This window comes from Colossoma macropomum, unplaced genomic scaffold (assembly GCF_904425465.1).
Source record: "Colossoma macropomum unplaced genomic scaffold, Colossoma_macropomum, whole genome shotgun sequence".
Lineage (NCBI taxonomy): Eukaryota > Metazoa > Chordata > Actinopteri > Characiformes > Serrasalmidae > Colossoma > Colossoma macropomum.
In genome coordinates this window covers 23,261,659-23,282,975 of record NW_023494796.1, presented here as the reverse complement: position 1 = coordinate 23,282,975, position 21,317 = coordinate 23,261,659, and the positions used below count along the sequence as shown (strand labels likewise).

General features: G+C 37.3%; 1 protein-coding gene across 1 annotated transcript in view; it reads left to right on the top strand.

Annotated features, from left to right (window-relative positions):
• LOC118816656 (sodium/potassium/calcium exchanger 2-like) overlaps nt 1–21,317 on the top strand; it is a 48,215-nt gene that overhangs the window by 11,591 nt on the left and 15,307 nt on the right. Inside the window, exons 3-6 of the mRNA XM_036583157.1 lie at nt 10,993–11,031; nt 12,760–12,868; nt 15,342–15,356; nt 20,845–20,895. Of these exons, the coding sequence (XP_036439050.1) occupies nt 10,993–11,031; nt 12,760–12,868; nt 15,342–15,356; nt 20,845–20,895 (214 nt within the window). The remainder of the gene's footprint in view (nt 1–10,992; nt 11,032–12,759; nt 12,869–15,341; nt 15,357–20,844; nt 20,896–21,317) is intronic.

Below are 21,317 nucleotides of genomic sequence, written 5' to 3'. Positions count from 1 at the left end.
TGTGTGTGTGTGTGTGTGTGTGTGTGTGTGCGTGCGCACACCTACAGTTGTCTGTTGGACTTAATTACAGTTACTCCAAATCATTATGTCAATGCTTGAGCTCATCTCCATCATAAAAAGATCTGAATGATGAATGTAAATGTAAGGTTTGAGCTGCAGAATCTAGTTGGGTATTTTAAGCTCCACACTAAAAAATCTCCTCAGTTAGATCTCTAAATATTCACTGTTCCTGGCAGTCAGAGACTAGCCGAATACGTTATGTGTCCTGAGTCTGTAGGTGCCTGCTTATCCAACATTTCTTCTCAAATCAAGCTTGTTAATACAGAATTTTTCTGCCCTTAGCTGCACTACTTTTCTGGGAAAGCTTTATACAAGATGTTGGAACATTTGCTGTGAAGCTTTGATTGCGTTCAGCCGCAAGAGCATTAGTGAGGCCAAGTACTGAGGTTGGATGATTAGTTCTAAATCACAAAGCTGCTCCACCTCATCCCAGAGGTGTTCAGTGGTGCTTCATCACTACAGAGACTGCAGTTCCGCTGCTCCACAGTGCAGTGCTGGGGGCTTTATACACCTCGAGCAGATGCTCATGTTTGACTGCTGCAGAATATCACTTTCTATTGGCAGTGCATTTTTATGGAGATTTGACAAGCTGTGTGTCTGCAACTTCAAGTGCAATTGGTGCACTTAAAGTAGATGAATTTACTAATAAGAAATACTACTAATAAAAATGGACACTTCTCGACATATAGTGTAGCAATTACTGATGACACTATGTTCACCAAACACAGTGTAATATGGTTAGATGCACACTTACATGCATTGTGTATGTCTAGACACTATAATCCATCTATTGGGTGTGTGTGTGTGTGTCTGTGTGTTTGTAAGAAAATCCGTCTTGTCTTGATTTGATTCCAGGCAAGGTCACCTGTGACGACTGGCTAAAGGTGAGGACAGTAGAGGGAGGAATAGATAAAGAGAGAGTGAGAGAGAGAGAGAAATTTGAGGCCCAAGCCCAATCGATGTGAGCTATTTTAAAAGATGAGGGAATTAGCTAATGTAGTAGGCACTGTACAGGCAAGGCAATGCACCAAGGACATGGTTTTCTTTCTTTTACTAATATTATTTGTTTTGTGTGTGTGTGTGTGTGTGTGTGTGTGTGTGTTTTGTGCTCTGAATTATAGGAAAAGAATATATATAATGTGTGTGTGTGTGTGTGTGTGTGTATATATACAAATAACACAACTAATGGTGTGGCAGGGAAATGAGTGATCCACTGATCTAATGAATAGTATGTTGAGCCCTGAAGAAAAGACTTACTATTTAAGATAAAACAACATGAGATATGATAGTAAATAAGTGAGGACACTTTGAGGACACCTCACTTCGGTCAACAAAAACAGTAATAAATTAAAAGAGAATTTAGAGATTGTCCCATCTTGATCTGAAATGTTTCCCTCCAATTCAAAGCCTTTTTCACTCCATAATTTCAACACTGAAAATAGCTTGCTTTCTCATTAATGTACTGCTTTTCTGATTATAATTTAGTGTTTTTTTTTATTGACTTCGTAAAAAATATGCTGTAGAGAGACTGTATTGTTCTACCCATGTACATCAGTGCCTGGTTTCAGTGCACAGTGTGGTATGATTTAGCAGAGCTGCTGTTGCAGTGTGTTTGCTCAGTACTTGGGTGCGCAATGTGTGTTTTGAATGAAACAGCTTTCTTGATAGTTATAGTAGCTACTACTTAATTCTAGGTAGGTTACTCATGGTATTAGAATCAGTATCTGCAAATACAAAAAAAAGTATTCATTCTCTGACAAAAATGGCATTGATGCATCCCTACGTGTGGCCATGTCCACCCCTGCTCTGAAAGAGCTTGGTAAATAATTGGGAATTTTCATTTTTCTCCAGTATATGTTATATGCATTGAAACAAGGACACTGAAGTTAAAATGCACTTATTGACTGAACTATATAGTAATCACCACTTCTGTATACATACACATCCTCTTATTTTAGGGGACCAAAAGTAATTGAGCAGTTGGCTGCTAAGTTGTCTCTTGGTCAGTTTTGTTTGTGCACAAGAGAGCTGATGCAAGGTCTAGAATTGATTCTACTTGTGGCGGTATGTTGACTCTCAACTGAATTGGACCACAGAAGTGTTGGTGTCAGGAAAGCAGGCCATGATGAGGCTGAAAAATCGGAATAAATAAATCAGTCAGCCATAAAAAAACTGTTAAAGTAAATTGTTTAGAAAGAAAGAACACACTAGTGAGCAAAGCAGTAGTAGATAACTAAAGGATACTTTCAATTCTAAACAAGAATTGAATTAGATTTGGTCAAGACCTTTGCACACTAGCATGCATAATACAATAAGGTTGTTATTATATATTACAGTATTGGTGTTTGTTTACAATAAGAAGTGGTTCTAGACTCACACTCCATATATGTATCATGTTATCCCAATAGCCTACTTAACCATACTGACATCATCTTGGTCACTGGTGGGTTAATTTGATATTTGCTGATGAAAGGAAACAAGCTATCGCAGTAGCCAGCTAGCTAGAGTGGGCAGTCCGAGCCTGAAGTTACTCAATTAAAGAAATCTGGGTCTGGTCGCTGCAGGCCCCTCTGCACTGTGGGCCCCAGTGTGACTACCCCCTCAGTTGTTATGCCACTGGATGTGTCAAACTATTGTAACAAGAGAAATATGCATCAAGTTTAGCACAAGATATATAGCATTAGTAAACGTCAAGACTAGAACACTAAACAGAGTGAGAGAAGAAGGACAGTATAGAGGAAAAAGGCGCTGCTCATGACGCATAGCATACCACCTCATGTGAGAAATGTTAGCATAATGCGTGTGGCTTCCAGTCGAATTATCTTGTTTTTACTGGTGATCAGATTTGGGAGGGTTACTTAAAAATGTGTTCTGTTACAGATTACTGATTACCTGTTAAAAAAGTAAATGATTACTGTATAAATGTAATCTGACTACTTTCTGTTACTTTTGGATTACTTATCTTTAATTAAAGATGTATAATTAAATTAAGAAAAGAGAAAAATAATTTAACACACGCCAAACACAAAACTGCCTTGTTTTAAGAAATAAAATGATAGATTTTAGGTGACGTAAATATTGTGCTTCACAGAAACGGTCACTGATCTCACATTTAGCAAAATGGCAAATCTAATTCAAGCAATATATGGAAATATTTAAAACATAAAGGTGACAAATTTGTGTAACAGAAATATGTGTTTGAGTTAAGACATGTGTACTCAAATCTTGAAGGTTTGCTCCCCTGGGGAAAAATGGAGTGATTTTTAACAGGAAAATGTAAGAATCGGTGCACTGAGACTAAAAGCTCCTAGACTAAACACAGGGGAACAGGTGATCAATGTAGAATGTGCATTGGACGAAATGCAATATAGTTAAAACTATACCGCTGTTCTGGGACTTTTCCTTATTTGCCTTATTTGTTAAAAATCTGTTGATTACCATGCCAAAGACGAAAGATCAATCTGGTAGAAATCTTTTCATGGGACCCCTCATCAACAGTGATCAAACAATGATCATCAACACTAATTATAAGTGGGGGTCATTCTAAAACCTCTGACTGGCCATTATGTGTGTTCTGTCTGCTGAAAGGCTGTCATGAGATTGTATATCGGGACGTTGTTCTTGATGATCGTAAATTGTAGATGCTCCCTAATCAGCTCAGTGGTTTCAGCAGTTCAGCAGAGATCAAGGTGTGCTACGAGTTTAATAAGGTATTCATTTCGCACAAAAACTAAGTGGAAGCCAATCAGCTTAAGCCTTGGGTACACTACATGACTTTTAAAGTCTTAACAGATTGTAAAAAGACTGGCCATCTCACACAATCCAACTGGGTTTTGCAGATTTTTTGGGGTGGCTGAAATATTGGAGATCACACACTAAACCATTAGGGATCACACACTACTCAACCTTTAAGCTCTTGCTGAACCGAACGGAACTCACTGAACTTGCACAAACTCACGTTCTCTCCTTACTGGGAGTCCCAAATAAACAAACGTGGAGCTGCATACTACAGCTGCTGTTTTCAGTCGCAGTTTAGAGAGTAAAGAAGCAGAAGGTAAACATGTTTAAGTGAGATTAATGGATTTAAAATGTGATCAGTGTGGTATTTTATTAGAGTTTTAAACATCCACACCTGTGTGACTTCTTGCCATTTTTCTTTGTTTACTTGCTGTATTTTTTTCTTCTGTGCTCTGTTTTCATTGGCTGTTGGAGGAGTCCATTCAGATTGAGTCATTGACCAGTTTACGCTAGATCACACTCAGAGTCGGGTTGAAAAATCAAGTTTGATAAACTCTGACTGGTCTGAAACATGATCGGGAGGCAAAAAAATCTGAGTCTGCGCCCCTCACACTACTCGATTCTCTCTCCAACTGTCGACTCTGATTGACTAAAAAAACCGGCAGACTAGAGTCAACCATCACAGATTTGGCCAGACTGAGAACTGGGGCTAAAATTGGGGTAAAAGTCGTGTAGTGCAACTCCAGCTTTAGTTACAAATAATAATCACTTATACATATTAACATTCTAGTACACATCTAATATGTAAATACACACCATTAGAAAACAACTGAAGAAAGAAACACATGCAAACAAAACTAACTTTCCCACTCACAAGACTGTGCTTTCTTATCATGTTTCAGAATGTTAGTTAAAGTTAAGGTTAAGATTATCAAATGTTTGATTCGTATCCAATGAAACTGTAGAATTTTAAGTAGCAACAAACAAGAATAAAGTTTACTGTAGTCTGGTGCACTAGAGTCTGGCAATGTGGAAATCCAGAGATTCAGACATTTTTGGCAAGACCCCGCAGATCTTTGTTCTGCCGACAACAATAAAATACTTTCTAAAATTTCTATAGATTGGTTAAACAAAAAAAACGTCAGTTGCTGCTACGTGGGGGATTCTTCAGAAATCTCTCCTGGCAGCAGGACCAACTTCTCCATTCCCCCCAAATAAAAAACTCTTTCCTGCGCAATTCATGTGACATTGTTATCATTAAGATGGTGAATTTCTGCGAAAGAGTTTGTATTTAAAAGTAATTCTGCTGGTAACCACCCTGTTTTGATAATGTACCTGTAATCTGTTTACTGTCTTTTTTTTCTGTAACTGTAGAGCATTACAGTTACTTTTTTGTATCCTGATATCATCTGTCCTTGTCCTTGTTTCTTTTTATTGTCTCTCTTTGCTACATAATGATTGCATACTACAATTCTTTATAATATACTGTATATTCATTCTTAATTTCTTTTCTCAGAGTGTTCTGGCTGCAGTCTGCTTCCTCTACCAATAAATGTTCAGTCAGTGGAATGTCAGTAATGCTGAAGTGTGCATCAACAGAACTGCAGCAGCAACAGAAATGCAAGATAAAGACATCTAATCAATGTACATTAAGAGCGAAGACGACGTATTTGCTTTGGAGGGTTTCTTTTTGGTAGCTGCCAAATAAATCCTAAGCATGAAAAATCTATCTGTTGAAATGTGAGTGTAAAAAACTTGCAAAAAATGCTAAACAAGACAATTTTATTCAAGGTTCAGTTATTATCAGTATCGGTATGATCTTCAGCTAATAAAACAAATATATAAGCAAATAAAAGGGCTAATAAAAATCTGCTAATTCAACTATAAAGAAATAGGAATCAAACACAAAAAAAATCATGATCAGTGCATCCCAAATAATCATTGTTTCCTTTCATTTCTCTCTACTGGAGTACAGAGTCAAAGCAGCAAAAACATATCAATCTCCAGCTTCTTATGCACTGCTTGAATAGATTTTCTCTGTGTATGCAGCTGTAATAAGAGTTTGTTGTTTGTTCTCTTTTGTGGGCTTTACAGTGTACATGTGTGCGTGAGTGACTTGTGGCCCTAGCTTAAGCACAGTCAGTGTTATTCTATCAATTGAAAAAGAGCTGATTGCAATCAGGTACGGTAATGAGCTCTGTGAAGGGCTAATTATCAAAATGACTGAATTCACTCAGAGAAGCTGTCCAAACGCCCACCCAGCAGCCCAGCCTGTCGTCACAACCTCTGCCAATTTAATGTTTGGTTGGACTTCATATTGTTTTCAAGGTGACCCTCACACGTGTGACTGTGAGAGCTCAGACTGTGTGCATGTTCAAGATGATGGCAGTTTGACTCTCTGGGATTGTGGTATTCAATCTGCTGACTGGATTAAGGGATGGATGTGCAATTAAAATAAGAACAAGTAAACAGATTGGCTTCACCATAGAGTTGGAGTCTGCTGTTATTAATGATTAATCATTAATCATTCTCAGTATTTTGTATGCTCAGCATATGCTTTGTATTTTGAGTCATACAAAAGCTGTTTGGACAGTTGAACACAGATATATTAATGTGTGCTTTGCAGAGGATAGAGCTCTAATAAATGCCTTGGTACTGCAGACTATAATTTCTGTCCCTGTAAAAAGCGCTAACCAAGAGTTTTTCACTTCTCTTAATTATACAAATACACTGGTTAGAGAACTGTTATCATCTGTTGGTTTCTCAGGGGCTAGTTTATTTAAAACGTTCAGGATTATTGAGCATAGAATCCATACAATATGTGTGTGTCACATTTGGTTTTCCTTACCAATAAGTGTAGGAGTTTTGGTTTTTCTCTGTGATTAATGGAAACAAATTCTGGTTCTTTTTGTTCAGATGTTCTTAGCTTGCTTTCATTCTGAACTGAGGTTGTGGGCCTGGTCCTGGGTTGCCCTTATACAGTTCGTCTGCTGTGGATGAGAGCTGGTTTGTCAGTTCTGTCTGATAGATGTTTAGATTTTGAGGTGTCCTGTACTGCCTCAAGTGTTGCAGCTCCTGTAATTAGTTCTGCTTCAGGAAAATCAGGTCACTAATTAGCAAGTGGCTAGATTTGTTGTATGCGTCCATTTTTGTCCCTCTTGATATCCCTGATTACCTACCATGACATGTTTTCAGGGACCTTCAGAGACAGATGGAAAATCAGGAACTGCCTTGTGCTGACAAGGCATGGCAGGTAGGCTGCTTCAGATGTTACACTTACAACATAATTTAACAACACTATTAATATTTAATGAATCTGCCTGTTTGTACAAAACAAGTAACACAACCAGTGATAAATCAGTGGATACTGGTGTTCCACTGATTTAGCCAAAATTAGTGACCATTTTGTTACAGTTTGCCACTTGAAGATTTAATCTAAATCTAAAATTACTGTACCACAAAAATGACTTTCAAAAAGTGTAAATTTATAAATGTGATAAATTATTGAAGCAAAGAAAATTATCTACCATTGATTTAAGATAGTCTGATAACATGTAAAACCTGTAAAAAATTCCTTAATGAGAAGTTTGATTGCACAGATATACGTTTTTGATATAATACTACAATCAAGCTGATTACATTTGAAATTAGTGCTGGGAAATATGGCCAAAAATCTTACCTCAATATATTTCTCTTTATCGACTGACAGCATTATTAGTGTTAGGTTTATGTCAGTTTTGTAATGCTCGGTTTTAAGTTTAAAAATAGTATGTTGAGTCCTGATTAAAAAGACTTACTATTTAAGAAAAAACAGCATATAAAACTAAAAGTAAATAAGTATAAATAAATATATTTCACTTTAGTTAACAAAAACAGTAATAAATTAAGTGAACTATGGATAATCAGTCATAAATACTGTCATCCAGTATGGTCTAGGCCAGTGCAGTCAGTGCAACTTTGTTTTGTCACTTTAATTTAGTGATTTTTAAATTGACTTTGTAAAATAGGCTGTAGAGAGACTGTATTGTTCTACCCATGTACACCATTGCCTGGGTTTTGTTTCAGTGCACAGTGTGGTATGATTTAGCAGAGCTGCTGTTGCAGCATGTTTGCTCAGTACGTGGGTGCATTTGTGTTGTTTTGAATGAAACAGCTTTATTGATGATTGTAGAGGCTGGGTTTTATGTAGCCTTTCAATTGGATTAAGCATTTTGGATGTCATTCCCGCTGTCACTGCGACAAAGACTGTTGTTGATAGAGATGAGGAGCATGGGATCAAAACTATGAAATGTACAGTACTGGAAATGCACTGTTCAGTGTTTCTGGGGGTGATTCGGTTTTTAGCACCATCAGCGAACAGTTGATATTGATCAAGGGTGGGGTTGGATGCCTCATTCAGAGGTGCAGTAAGCAAGTATGGAGAACGATTGCTGATGAAATCAACAGCAAAACAAGTACACCCCTCCCTTCAGTGCTCCTTCGGAACCCAGTGCCGTGGCCATAAAACCCTTCGCAAACAGTTTACAAACTGTCACTACAATTGCTACTGCAAAGCTAGCCAGTTGGGATTAGCTGTCACAAACATTAGCAAATGGGACAAAACAATACTGATCTGCTGATTCTGTGAAACAGTAAAAATAAGTTAATGTTATTTTTGCCAGCCTCTTGTACGAATTTTCCCATTCCATCTTAAATGATCCAGCCTTTACATTCTAGCGCTTCAGGCTAGCATAGCCATTGAAATAACCGGAGCCTACGCAACTGAAGCAGCTAAAAGGATGAAACAATCCTCCTGCTTCACGGATGGGTTTTTAAAGATAATGAAAAGGCTATAAGGGCTGACATATAATCACTTTTGTAGTTCTGCATCTTATTTTTTATTTTCAGCCCCTGCCAAAGATGTTGGTCATAAAGCTAGTGTGGTGTAAGCTAAGCTAAGATTAACCGCATTATTGCTCTGCATGTTTGCATAGCAAGCTTACAGTGACATAGGAGCCAAATGTGTATTATACTTCAGGAAAAGTGTTTTTCATTAGATATGATGGCAGAAGTTGGCTTTTTGTTCAAACTTTGCCACTTCACCTTACAAGGTGCAGCAGTTACATTCTGGCACCTCAGGTGAAATTATTATTTATTATGATCATATGTTTTACATCACTGATCAGCTCTCAGGATCACCTAAGTTAAAGAGATGTCAGCTAATCGCATATTTGGGCTGAAAATCGGCTGATATGCATACAAAGCCTTCCATTTCTATACTTCACTTACAGTTGTACAGAAGCTCTTCTCCACTGCGACACTATTCGATCCAAGGTAACTAATGTCACATAGCTAGCTAATACACTTCATTTAGAATTAGCTAGATTTGAACGATTTAACTTTATTTTATATTAACAACTACATAATTGTAAGTAGATTACTCAGCATGGTATCAGAATTGGTATCGTACTTGTACTCGGTCTGAAAAAAATGGTATTGATACATCACACATAAGTGTGACACAGTTACAGCATTGCCATTATAATGCTTTAGTACTGCAGCAGTTTTGATTTGTGCAGTTTATACAGGCTCTTTGTGTAAATGTGCATGTGTGTTCTAGGTTCCTAAATAAATAAATTAGACATGGTGTGGTATGTAAAAATAAATTTAAAAAGAGTGAAAAGAGAATCTGTTTTTACAGCATGCGCTGACCATAGCTTTTAAAATCTTCCTCCACCCACTTGGTGCTGAATGTGTAAGTCTGGGCCTATGGTGGTTTGCTGGTGTGTGATGGGGAGTGATATTTTAAGCTGTTATTTTTCTACACCATTGAATGATGCATGGGCACATTTCACCCTCTCTGTGAGACTGCAGCTCAATAGTTTTTGGAGAGGCAGTACGTCAAGAGGGCCTGATTGATTTTGCTCCTTTTAAAACCTGCCGGGAACAACCTTCTAGGAAGTCTGGCTGTAGGCAAATGTAGCACTAAGTGCTAATCTTGAATCACTCTCTATCTGACTTCTTTTTACCAACTATTACAATGGAAAAATGCACAATCTGGTTGTAGATAAGCAAGTAATGATCACATTCATGGTTTGAGTGGTGCCTAATGTCAACATCCCTAATCTAGGCCAGGTCTAGGCATCCCTATTCTATCTAGACTATCATATGGTTTCTTTCACCATGGGTAAGCGTATACTTGAAGTACATTTTCATGATACTGAAGCATACTGGCAAAGAAGGAGACACAGGAGAGGCCACCTGCAAACACCTTAAAAACAACTTGAGACCTGCTGAAAAGGACTTTTGGGGGAGTGCTAATTAGCGGGTGGAATTGGACACATCTAAATTGGAGAGAAAACTGGGAAACAAAGATGTTTTAGAAAAAAAAAAAGGTACACCAAACCCACTTTTCTTACACAGGAGAGGGATTCGCCAAACATTTCATTTGGCGCACAAAGAAGTTTTAAGCATTGTGTGTATCTGAAGTCCTCTAGCAAGTTTTCTTCCTCTTTGTTTACTGCTACAACAGCAGTTACAAGGTTTCACAAGTAAAACTACTGCCAGAGTGGTTCAGGCTTTTTTTTTTTTTTAAATGAGGTAAAAGCACAGCAACACCTTACATCATAAAATACCTTGGTAGACCTTGTTTATGAATGATCAAACATGTTACTGCAACACTGTTTGTTGTTAAAGTCTCAGTAAATCTGCTGGTGCAATTTATGAATCTGGCTCTCTGTGTTTTGGGCCTTAGCCAAGACCCTCATAAGCATGTGCTGTTACAAAAAACATGGAAACATCATGGAAGACACTTTGAACACTCTACTGCAGGGGGATCTTAATGTTATCATGTTTTTAGAAAACTTTGTCCTGTCTGGTCTTTGACTCAACAGTGTAAAAGTCCTTTAATAATGTTATAAAACTCTGAAACCAACTAATCAGACTCTAAACAGTACTATAGGGCGACTCTAGCTTTGTTTAGTCAAATTACTTGTATTAAATAATTTATTTGTTATTGTTTGTTCTGTTTGTTGTTGTTGTTTGTTTGTTTGTTGTGGTTGTTATTTGTGTTCACATGAAGTCTAGTGTCACAACATGGTGTAATCACTGGTGTTCACCTGTTCTTGTCTCACGTCCCTGGCCTTTTTCTTCTCTCTTTCTCTCTTTCTTTGTTTGTTTCTTTCTTTCTCTCACTTTATCGTTAATTTTGTAAAGGTTAGTCCAGTGGCACCGGAGGATGAGAGCAAACTATCGGTAGGTCCAGTCTATGTCTACGTCTGCATGTTGATGTGTTTGTTTGTAGGTGTTTCTTTTATGTGTAAGGTAGGTGAAATCTCCTTGACTGCTTGACCAAAAGATCTCATTATCTGATTCCAGTGTTAAGCTCTACCACACTTACTTTAACTATGCAGAGGTCTATGTTTTGGAGTGGGGAAAGCAGAACTGTTTCTGTGGCCAACAAGGCCTAATGGACTTAAGAATGCGTAGTACAAAAAATAAAAGGTGAGGCTGAATCATTCAAAGCTACAGCACTTTCCATAGACAACATCCTTTCTGCGTCTGTGGCAATGCTGGGGTAATACTGTTTGCTCAGTGTAAATGTAAGAATATTACCTGGACAAATAGCAGTGGAGAGGGGTGAGTGGGTTTGTGGTGTTGATCAGCAAATTAGCATTTCTGAGTTAAAACTATTTTGTTTTCTGCCTTTGTGTGATGCAAAGATGAAGTCAGTTTCAAACCTCAGTGACACTCAGTTTCTGAGCTAATCTAGACTTTCTTTATATTCATATACCGTTTATAGTAATTTGTCTACAAAAAGGGAAACTTTGAAGAACTCAAAATGGCTGGTTCGTCAAAACAAGGGAGAGAAGTTTTTTTGAAGGAGTTGGAACTGGGACTTTTTACACTCCAAGCACAATTTATTCAGATGTCAGTAATTGAAACATATGTGTAACTGATTATATCAGTTGTACACCCCAAATGATATTTATGGTGAAGATGGGACATTATTCGCTTTCTCTGTAATTTATGTGAACTTTTGTAGGCAACATTAACCAACTCACCCAATTATGGTTGTTTATAGTGTTGGCATAGCAACACCCAAGACTCTGTCCCAGCAACCCTTTATTTCTGACAAATGTGAAACAGTTTGTCTTTGTCTCATCATGTGTGGGACTGGCATTTCCAAAAGCAGCTCAAGGTTACAGACATCTGAGACTATATGTGAAATTATAAAGCACATTACGAAGTTTAGTCTTACGACGAAGGGGTGAAACTCCTCATGCTCTTTTGTCTTTTTCAACAACCAAATCAAAGTTTGCACTTTTTGGTGAGGAGCAGACAGGATCTTTGCCAATTGAAGAAGACTTTGTTCTTTTTTTCATTATTCATTGTTCTTTTTTGGGGGGAGGTTGTGTAAACCTATTGAACATCACAACAAACTCCCAAGAAGATCATACCAGTATGCAGAAAAATAGTTTTGACCACATTTTGCAACATATATTTTCGTTGCATTTACCTACCGTCATACCCCCAAAATGCCCTTGTTTGTCAAAACCTCATAATGCTTTCATTTGAACCAGTCTAAACACACGAGTTGTAGACAAACATGATGGAAATGTTCTAAGAAGTGCAGCCAGTGCCACACAAAGCCTACCCACAAACACACACACCTGCATAAGCCTTTGCAGCTGACTCCTCCAGATTGCGCTGACGTGTTGCCATGGTGTTGAGTTGAAAGGTGCCCTTAACTCAGCCTGGAAGGCAGAGCTGTTTTGCACAGAGCAGCTGGCCTCAAGCCCTGCCCCTAACCTCAACCCCCTAACCTCTACCCCCTAATCCTAACAGGGTTCAGAATTTATTTAGTATGGAATGTTCAGAAGGTTCACAATTTTATGTGATAGAGTACAACACTGTTTCTACACTGTTTGTTTTGTCACAGCATAGAGCGTTATTATTGACTCACCTCTTCTCTCATCATAGGCCAAGCCCCGGCTGCAGAGAGGGGGCAGTTCAGCCTCCCTGCACAACAGCCTGATGAGAAACAGCATCTTCCAGCTAATGATCCACACACTAGATCCGCTTAGCGAAGGTAATACACACTCTCGCACACATACACACGAGCATGTGTACACCACTCAAACAAACACACGTTTGCTACCACAGCATTGGATGAGCACAGTATGATCAAACTTAAAATATAAGATGAGCACATTTCACTTATTTGAACACACTATAAGTGCCCATCTGAGGTGCCGAATTCAATAAAAAATGTCATTAAATACCTTTGGTAATATTAACATTATCGTAAAAAGGGGATGTAGCATATGGATGAGTTTATGTGCGTTTACTGACATTTTAATTTGCCTTTTAATGTCTCATCTTGATTATTTTTATTTATTTAAATTTTTTGGTATTTTAATTTTTTAATTAATATTTATATTAATTTTAATTTTATGTGCATATGTTGTAATATACCATGTGTACCATTCAGTGGGGGAGTCCTTGAGTAGGTCATTGTAGAAATGTCAGATATGCATGTAAACATTTAGCTTATAGATTTTTATTAATTGTACATTTTGTATGTAAATGATTTTTATGATACTGTGCATTCTCACATAGTACAGTTATGTAAGTATTGTTGGCAGTACTTGGGGAGATTAGATATTGTACTATGATTACTATGATTTCTGTGGTTTCCCGTTTGTAGTAGTGGATTAAATAGTAATTAAAAAGGGGTTCTATTTTGTAATGTAATGCAAAAGAAAGTTACATTTTAAAAACAATTGTTTAATTGAACTCACTAAGACACATGTGCCACAAGTTGCATTTGCAATCTGAAATCTAAGTAAGTCGCTTTTGATTTTGATTCATTTTCAGGGATTCTTGACAAAGTTTTTGTTTTTTATTTGTGCCAGTCAAATATAGAGCCATAGGAAATGTTATACATGTTCCTTTAAGCATTGTAATCAAGTTGAATCAGTGTTTTCTCAGGATACTGAGACACCAGATTTTAATAATTTTTCATGAGGAAACCCAAAAAAATGTTTTATATATATATATATATATATATATATATATATATATATATATATATATATATATATATATATATATATATATATATATAAAACATTTTTTAAAACACATGGGTCATTCTACAAAACTTGTGCCATTTCCACTTTGCAATTAAAAAAATATATTTTTATTACAAACATGTTTTAATCCACAACATGAAAGATATGTTAATTCTCCAAAAAGCATATTTTCCCACCTCAGGCATTAATTCCTTGTACCACCCTGTCACAGACAATATGTACACCATTTGAGTAGTAATACAGGAAATAAAATTTTAAAATCTAATGTTTTCCTACTAGTAAAATGTCCTTTTTTTTTGGAAACCAAACCATTGGAAAGTATTTTTTTTATTTTTAGGTTATTAATCTTGAAATATGAGGCCTCATTGTTTGTACAAAAAATACTAATTCACTTCAAAATTTCAAATAAAAGTTACATTCATTTGATTAGTCAACAGTAATTTTGAGGGCCATTTCACTACCTTTTCATTAATTTTAAGCTGACCCTGTGATGGGGTGGTACGGACACACCGTCTCTCTGTATGATCTGTTGATTTTAGACTTAGATAGTAAGTGGGTGAGTGAAAGCGACAGTCAGTGAGTGAAAGAGATAGTAAAAAACATTTTCCCTGTCTATTTTGTGTAACAGGGTGTGATAGAGTTGAGCTTGACGGACTGCGTCTAACATGAAAAAGCAAATAAACGAAGAATGTCATGTAGAAGAATGTCAGAACCTACCTGCTTTTGTTCCTGGCTGCTCTCAAGGCTTAAATGATGTCACTTACTTTTTGTCAAGTCATTTAAAGCAACATAACATTATTCATAGGCAAAAAACAGTTAGTGTGAAGGGGTGGTAAGTCCAACTGAGGAACGCACACAAATCATAAATTTTTTACACAAAATACTGCTTTTATTTTAAATATATAAACAGGGACACATATACTCCTGAAAATAGTAAAAGTTTGATTAAATTATAACATTTATTTGTGATATTTTAGATGCAAATGTGATGGTGGTCAATACGGACATGTGAAAATGGCCATGTAACTCTTTAAGAATAGTATTTTCTCATATCATCTTAACAAGAACACAAATGATTAGCTTTAAGCTTTGGAAAAAACATGTCTGTGCCTTAAGCATTTCATCAAATGTTTTGGATCCAAATGACACCCATATCGTAGAATGACTCATATATAATGATTTGTCAGCCTGCTGACTAGAACTTATGCTTGTGAATAGCAGGAATTTTCTATTGATCTGAAGGATGTAAAGCCTTTTCCAGACTTTATAGTGTTTGTCGCATATACATATTCTGAAGAGCTGACTGGGAATCAGCAATGTGTTTTCTTTTCTCAATCTCGCTAAACATGCTGTCGCACTTCTGAGCTGAACCATATTCTGCCTGTTTTATATAGTCTTTTTCATCTCTTTCTTCTTCTTTCCCTGTCTCTCTTTATCTTTCTTTCTGTCTGTCTACTATTTCCTCAGAATTTGCTGACTCTGGTGAGTGAGTTATTCTCTAAATCTTGCCATCATAGCCTTTGTCTCCCCTGTCCCAGTCCTGTTTGTCTGACTGCAGATCCAGTGAGGCTTGTACACCTGTTCGTCCTCACTAATAATTGTCAGTAGTAATTTTTGGTTCATTTCCACTTCAAGTTTTGTTTGTCCTTTTTCTCCTTGAGTGTACCTTCTGATCTTTCTGAATGCCATCTGTCTATTTGGGTATGTTTGTGTATGTGTATGATCTCCTTCACCGGCCCTTTCCTGCTTTCTGTGCTGGTTCCTTGTCCTTTTTACTAACGAGTAGACTGCTGGTCCAGTGCTTGGTCGTCTGTTGCTGTAGTACTCGAAGATGGCTGTTCACTACAGCTGTTTTCTCTGACCTTACACTTCAGCTATTCAATATGGCTCTTGGATTAGATTAAATGAGATATACTTCATAATTTATGAAATACACATAAGCTGCTCTGCAGGAGACAGTATTAAATCACTAACTCTGGCTGTGACGACAGAATGAGGACAACTCTTCAATGTAACTATTCACACTGACTGTTCGTAGAGATTTGCTATAGCTGTTTACTCTGATTATTCTCAGATGTTACCTGACAGTTTATGTCCTAGTCTGTCAGTTGACCTCTAAACACGCTCAAGTACTGAACAACGCTGAATGGACAGCAATTTGTTATATATAGCTGTGCTAGCCTTTTCCTTTAAGACTGACGATACTGTCACCTGACAAGGGAGAGGCCTTTGACACTGGAGTTAGAAATATAGGACAGAAAAAGGACAAAAAGCAAAACAAATAAGAAATACTCATTGGAAACCTCATAGAATTATTTGTTTTGTGAGAACTCTTTTTTTATTTTGTGCGTCCTGGCAAGGCAACTGAGAAGAACACTATGTATTTTTAAAGTTTATTATAGATAATATTGGCGTGTTTCTTTATGTTAAAAGCTTGACAGTGCATGGCCGTGGAGGTTTAGAACAATTGGTTCAATCAATGTTAATTACTTGCTATTGTGTATACACCATGCAGAGTTGCCAACATTTATCAAAAGACTGGAAGCAGATTGCAGCGGGGGATTTAGGGGGGTAGATGATGAATCATCACATGAAGCAAACTATCATCTGTTTCCATGACGAGCCAAGAAGGCAGCAAACTAATAAGCACATAACAGACTAGCTAAGTATAATTTCCACAATTACTTTAATTAACTTTTAGACCACCATTTCAGCTGTTCACTTCAGTTCAGCACCATTATTTTGTAGTACATAAAAGAACTGCATTATTTGCCATACCAGTTGTGTGCAACAGTTTTATGAGAGACAGATATAATAATGACAGGTCTTTCCTCCCATTTATAACTTTAGGTAAAAGGTTTTGGTGCAGAAGCCGTTGCCCCTGGAATCCCAGAGGTTTTCAGTGAACTGTATTATGAATGATTTTGACTGTGTTTCTTCACAGCTCTTTTCCTGTTTTCTGTGCTGTAGGACGCACTGTCCTATAGTCCTATCTATCTCTCTATCTTCAGTCATGTGAAAAAAAAGAACACCCCGATAAATATTTTGTTCTTTGTTAAGAAATATAGACATATCAATATTTGATCTTCTTTCACACAGTATCTATAGATAAAGGTAATGCATTTGCATCATCTTTGCCAAAACAATGAAAATTTGACTTTGTTCATTTATTATTTATTAAGGAAAACATTTAAAAGATGACAATTTCTATTGAGGAAAAAATTTGGACACCCTATGTCCTAATAGCTGGTATTTCCCCTTTGGATGCAGTAACCTCATATAGATGTTTACTATAACCGTCTATAGTCTGACATCGACTAGGAGAAATTTTTCCCACTCTTCTATGCAGAATTCTTTCAGCTGTCTGATGTCTGAGGGGTTTCTTGCATGCACAATCCATGTCAAATCGCCCCACAGCATCTCAGTAGGATTAAGATCCGGTTTTGACGTGGCCATTCCAGAACTTTCCATTTCTTTCTTTTGAGCTCTTCCTTGGTGGATCTACTGGAATGATTTGGGTCATTGTCATGTTGCACGGTCTACTTCCGCTTCAGCTTTTGGACAGACAATCTCACATTTTCCTCATAGTGATCCACTGATAGTGGATTCTATGATGGAGAGCTTGCCAGGCCCTGCTGCAATAAAGCAGTCCCAAACCATGACATTTCCACCTCCATGCTTCACAGTTGTCGTGAGGTTCTTGTCCTCAAATACTGTGTTTGGTTTGCTCCAAACATGTATTCTGTTACTGTACCCAGATAATTCAACTTTGGATACATCTGTCCAAAGCGCATTGTTATAGAAGTCCTGGTCTTTGTTCAGGGATTATCCGGCAAACTTTAGTCTTGCCCTGATTTAGTCTTGCCCTGACAGCAAGGGTTTCCTCCTTGCACACCCACTGTGAAAATCAAATTTATGCATTCTCTTTCTGATGGTAGATGCATGAACTTTGACATCAACTGTGGCAAGAGCCACGTTAGAAGTTGTTTTAAATGTTCTCCATTTGTAAATTATTTTCTGGACAGTGGAATGACCTGATTTCTAATTGTTTTGAGATCTTTTTAAATCCCTTTTCAGACTCATGTGCATCTGCAACCTTCTTTCTAAAGGTCTTAGAGAAATCTTTGGATCTCGCCATGGTGATTTTGTTGTAACTTTTTCCTCACAAGAAAATTGTATTCCGCTTAATTACATTTTACAGATTAATTTTCAAAGATATTTCTTGTTTAAATATATTATTCTACAATCTCTCAATATTGTTAACATAAAGATCAAATGTCCATATGTTTAAATATGTTAAATAAGGCAAAGGTTTTCATGGGGTGTCCTAATTTTTTTCACATCTGTCTACCTACCTACCTACCTGCTTACCTACCCATCTGTCTATCTACATATATATATATTTATATATATATATATCCTATCAGACGTGCCTTAGCTTTGAGCAGTGGTGATGCAGGGTGTACTTATCAAATTTCTCTGAGTAAGCAATCTGTACTAGGGTCAGATTTTGCCTTCCGTATATTACATGATAAGATTTAATGTCTTTCTACATCTGAATCTAGGTCTGGGGTTCTCAATTCTAGTCCTGTGCACCACATGCACTGTAAATTTCTATATGTAATAGTAGGTAAAAGTGTAAGCGTGTGTTGGGTCCCAGAACTGAGGTTAAGAAGCCTTGAAATAGATGTTTCTCTGAGAAGCTTAAGAAACAAGGGACAATAGTGTATGGTTTTGTTCATGTGGAGAGTCTCTGTGGCTGCTCAGGATTGATAAATTGTTGAAGCTCATTAATTGGTGTCGAGTCCCTTACGATTAATGAGTACAGACTGTTCTTGACGCACAGACTGTCTCTCTCTCTCACACACACGCATTTACGTACTCAGTGCTGAGTATAATGTTCCAGAATAAACTATATAAGTACTTCCTCCAGAATACACACAATACAAAAACATACCACACAAACACAACCTTATACATGTGAGTGAGTGTTAGTGCGTGCATTGTCCCAGTCTCTGGCCCTCAGCTGCATGGTGTGTATTGATCTTTCTGCTTGACCCCTCAAACTGGCACTCCATTTGTCTATTTCGGAAGCAAACACACACACATACACAAATACATTTAGAGATACAAATACCCGGACACTCTGTGCCTTGTCCAGCCTCCTACTGAGTTGTCCTACAGCTTTTACTGCCTTTTACTCACACACACACACACACACACACACACAAGCACCAGTAATCATCAGATAGTTTATCAGGTTGGGTCTTCTTTACGTAATGACTTCTACACACGGCCACATAAACGCACGCTCACACACCCATACATCCCCCTTCCTGGCTGAATCAATGTTAAAAGCTTTGTGCCTCGGGGGCAGACTGTGACAGCAACTCTACAGGTCATTCTGCAAGGTCACCAGCGTCACTGCTTAACAAGGACAGGAGACATGGAGTGCACTCACAAGCAAAATACTAGAGAATGTATGGTATTCTCTTCTGCTTTCTCATTTTGTACAGCTTGAGGAAGATAATGTTTGATAGTGTAGAATGATATATAATTTGTCAAAAATGGAAAAATTTTAATTATTATCAGTTTTTATCTTGTGCACGTATTTACATATGAGCAGCCACTAGTGCTGGGCATTCTGTCCTTTTCAACTTATTTAGTGTGTCCTTGGGCAAGTCTAGTAAGGTTACGTTCACCTTCAGTTGTAAGTGGATTTGGAAATCTCTTAAATGCTGTAAAATATCTACATAAACTAATGTAAATGTTTCCAGTAATGGTCATGTACCATTGCAAATTGTCATGTCTTGGCTATGCAAAATTATACATTTACATTGTTATATTGCTATAAGATAATTGTATTTGCAGAAGTAATGTTAGCGATCCAGCATTCTTTTGCATCAGCCTGAAAAAAAAAAGCTTCCACCCACCTTCAAGACATCATTGTCAAAAGGGACTTTTCCTAGTGAGTAGGAAATATATAGCACTGAGTCTACAACTTGTCTACAACAAATGTATTGTTGGTAAAAATTTTTCATTTTGAGTCCAATTTTTATGGACATACAGAGATTCAAATGTGTCATTAGTTATTGTATTAGTCCTTAAATTGGTACATCACTGCTTCATATACAGGCCTAACAATTTTATGAGTGAAAGCTTTGAGGTGACGTAAAGTATAAGTGAAGTGCTTTGTGTCCTTTGTAGTGGTGTAATAATACATACGTATCGCATTGTGTCTTACTGTATTGTATTGTAGGATATATTGTATTATGGCTAGCGCGTTCATTTGTTGTGCTTGGAGCAAACATGTTAGCTAGTGGCTAAAGCACTATAAAGCACAGCTTTTTTAGTGTCTCAGTTCTGCTTAAAAACTTAAACATTCTCAAAGGATCATGCAAAAGTGTGCCATTCTAAAGTCTTGAGTATTGTTGTAATATCAAATGCTCTTATAAACTAACATATTAATGTAAGGAACATTCTCAGACACTCCTTATTTTTGCTATATCAAAAAAACGTAGTGAGTTGAGACACCGCTATATTGTGTTGAATTATATAAATTTTATGAAGCATTACTCCCTTATTCCTTTGATACAGATTTCTACTTGCCTTCTTCTGTGTTTGTCTGTGCTAATCACTGTAGTCGTGTCTCCATTCTTGGTGTCCTCTTTATGGGGAATGTACCCTGAAGAGCATTTACTCACTTTTGTGTCATGGAAAGGGTGGATCTACTTTGTGTTGGTTTTGACCCTGTCTTTTGCACTTATGTTGGTGAGATTGGCTTACAGGGAGAAATTCTCTGTAAACCATGTCACATGTGCTCTGTCATGCTCACCTCCGCCTCTTTTCTGTGTGTTTTTGCCTTACACCTCCGGTGTGTGCATGTGTGCGTGCATGTGTGAGTGGTTGTGTGAGTGGCTGTGTGTGCGCGTGTTGCCTTACACTTGTCTCTGTGTGTGTGATGTTGTAGAGCTGGGGACTTATGGCAAGCTAAAATATTATCACTCAATGACCGAAGAAGGTAAGATCCTATCTCTGTAGATTTCACATTTGTAATCATCTTCCTCACTTCTCCCCTCATTATGCTGTGAGTTTGTATGTGCGTGTGTGTGCGTGCATGTGCACATGCGTGTGAACGAGTGTGCCTAATTCTTTTTGCGCTCTTGCTTTGACAGCCTCTCTTGGTGAGATTTCACTAACATAAGTGCAAATCGTGTCCACCATTCTCAATTTTTTCTTATGCTTTTTTTCTTTCTTTTTTTAAGTGTCCTTCACTTTCATTTTATTTTTGTTTAGATTCTTTTTCCCCTTTTCTTTTTTGTGAGCAGTTTTCCTATTTTGGGTTTTGATGTATTTCTTAAGTATAAGTGTTTCTGCAGATCCAGATTCTGTAGTTAACCAGAACGATTAAAGAGTCAATTCTGCATGAGAATCCCTTACTTG